General features: G+C 35.4%; 1 protein-coding gene across 1 annotated transcript; it reads right to left on the reverse strand.

Moving 5' to 3' along the window:
* Positions 1 to 852: 852 nt before the first annotated feature.
* On the reverse strand, positions 853 to 1,463 carry LOC111617578 (retinal homeobox protein Rx2-like; the record flags this gene model as incomplete). Its single annotated transcript, XM_023358860.1, has 1 exon — positions 853 to 1,463. A coding segment is annotated over one exon (522 nt), but the record flags the coding sequence as incomplete, so codon positions are not given.
* Positions 1,464 to 1,490: the final 27 nt, after the last annotated feature.

Raw genomic sequence — 1,490 nt, forward strand, 5'->3', positions numbered from 1 at the left:
AACGGTGGAAAATATATCAGAAAAAAATGGTGTGAAAATGTTATCATAATACAAATAAATTACCGTGTTATTTTACCATTGAAAAGCATTATAAATCACGAATTTAGTTATTTGTAAACTGTATAAAAGTTGTAGGAAAACAAATTAAAATATCAGAGTTAAAAGTCCCAGTTTAATCATAACTCATCAAAGTTTTAAATAATGAATGTTATAAATATATAATGAACTCATTAGCCTATTTGTTGTAATAACAAATAAAAAGCATTACCTCGTCAATTCTGGGAAAATTGAATAGTCGAGCACTAAAGTAGACTAATTAAAACATAGTACTTTAATTATATCTCGGTGGTTCTATTTTGTACACGTCCACATACGCAGAAAACATTTTATTCGTTCGAAATTCCAGATTAAACGGAGTGTGAAGTTAAAGAGAAGAAATATTTTTATACGTATAAATGATATTAAAGGTTTTCTTTTACGTATAAACTAATAAATTACACAAATCTCAACTATATTTTATGCTAGAGAATAAATTTACACTGATACAGTAACATTTTAGCGCCCCTGTAAATCAATCTTTCCTGTAAGATTTTAGTATTATACAGGCGTGCCTGACGTACAGGGGCAATAATAATTTCAGACTAGAGAATAATAATCAAGGAATCTCAGTGGATTTGCATGTAATTCTTGTAGATTCAAATCTTTCAGATAACGTCAAAGATAGTCAACTCCACCCCAGATTACTATTAATGATGGTGTTGCCTACGCGTTATTAAATAACCAAGCTTACAATGAATAAATTTCATATCTATTTTAATATGACTTGGTCAAAATATAGAAACAAAACATGGGAACTACCAGGGGATCCGCGAAAACATATGATACGCGAGATGAGAAATTTTACATTCCTATTTTGTTTTTTTTAATGGATAGGGTAATATCTACACTAGGGCATATCCTTTGTTAATCAGTTCAACATGTTCTTTAGCTTTCATCCTCAAAGCAACGATGCTCGAGCTTCGAGGATCTTCCGCCAATTTCTCGTTGGAGGCTACCGAAAGATTTAGTGGACTAGATGGATCCAATGCCGCTGTCGTAACCGAAGAATTGGGCAAAAGTCCATTGAGCCCTCCGGATAACGCGAGTGATGTGGGAGCGGCGGGTGTCAGATAACTGGGATATACGGTATGAGGATGAGCTAAGAATCCTGGCAATCCTGTCAACGAAGAACCGAGCAGAGGAGATGTGATCCAAGGATCTAGAGTCAATGGACCAGATGGACTGGTCGATGCTGGAGAGCAAGTACCGAGAGACGGAGAAATTCCTGGAGTCGGTGATTGAGACCTTGGAAGATTGGAGGATGCTCCCGAATAATCTGAAGTCACGTGACTACCCAATGTCCGTAACGCGTTTTGACTTTCCAATTTTTCTTGTCGTCTCCATTTTGCTCGTCTATTTTGAAACCAGACCTAAAAAAAATAATGATAATA

Source organism: Centruroides sculpturatus, unplaced genomic scaffold (genome assembly GCF_000671375.1).
Source record: "Centruroides sculpturatus isolate CEXI.00-Female unplaced genomic scaffold, Cexi_2.0 scaffold7316, whole genome shotgun sequence".
NCBI lineage: Eukaryota > Metazoa > Arthropoda > Arachnida > Scorpiones > Buthidae > Centruroides > Centruroides sculpturatus.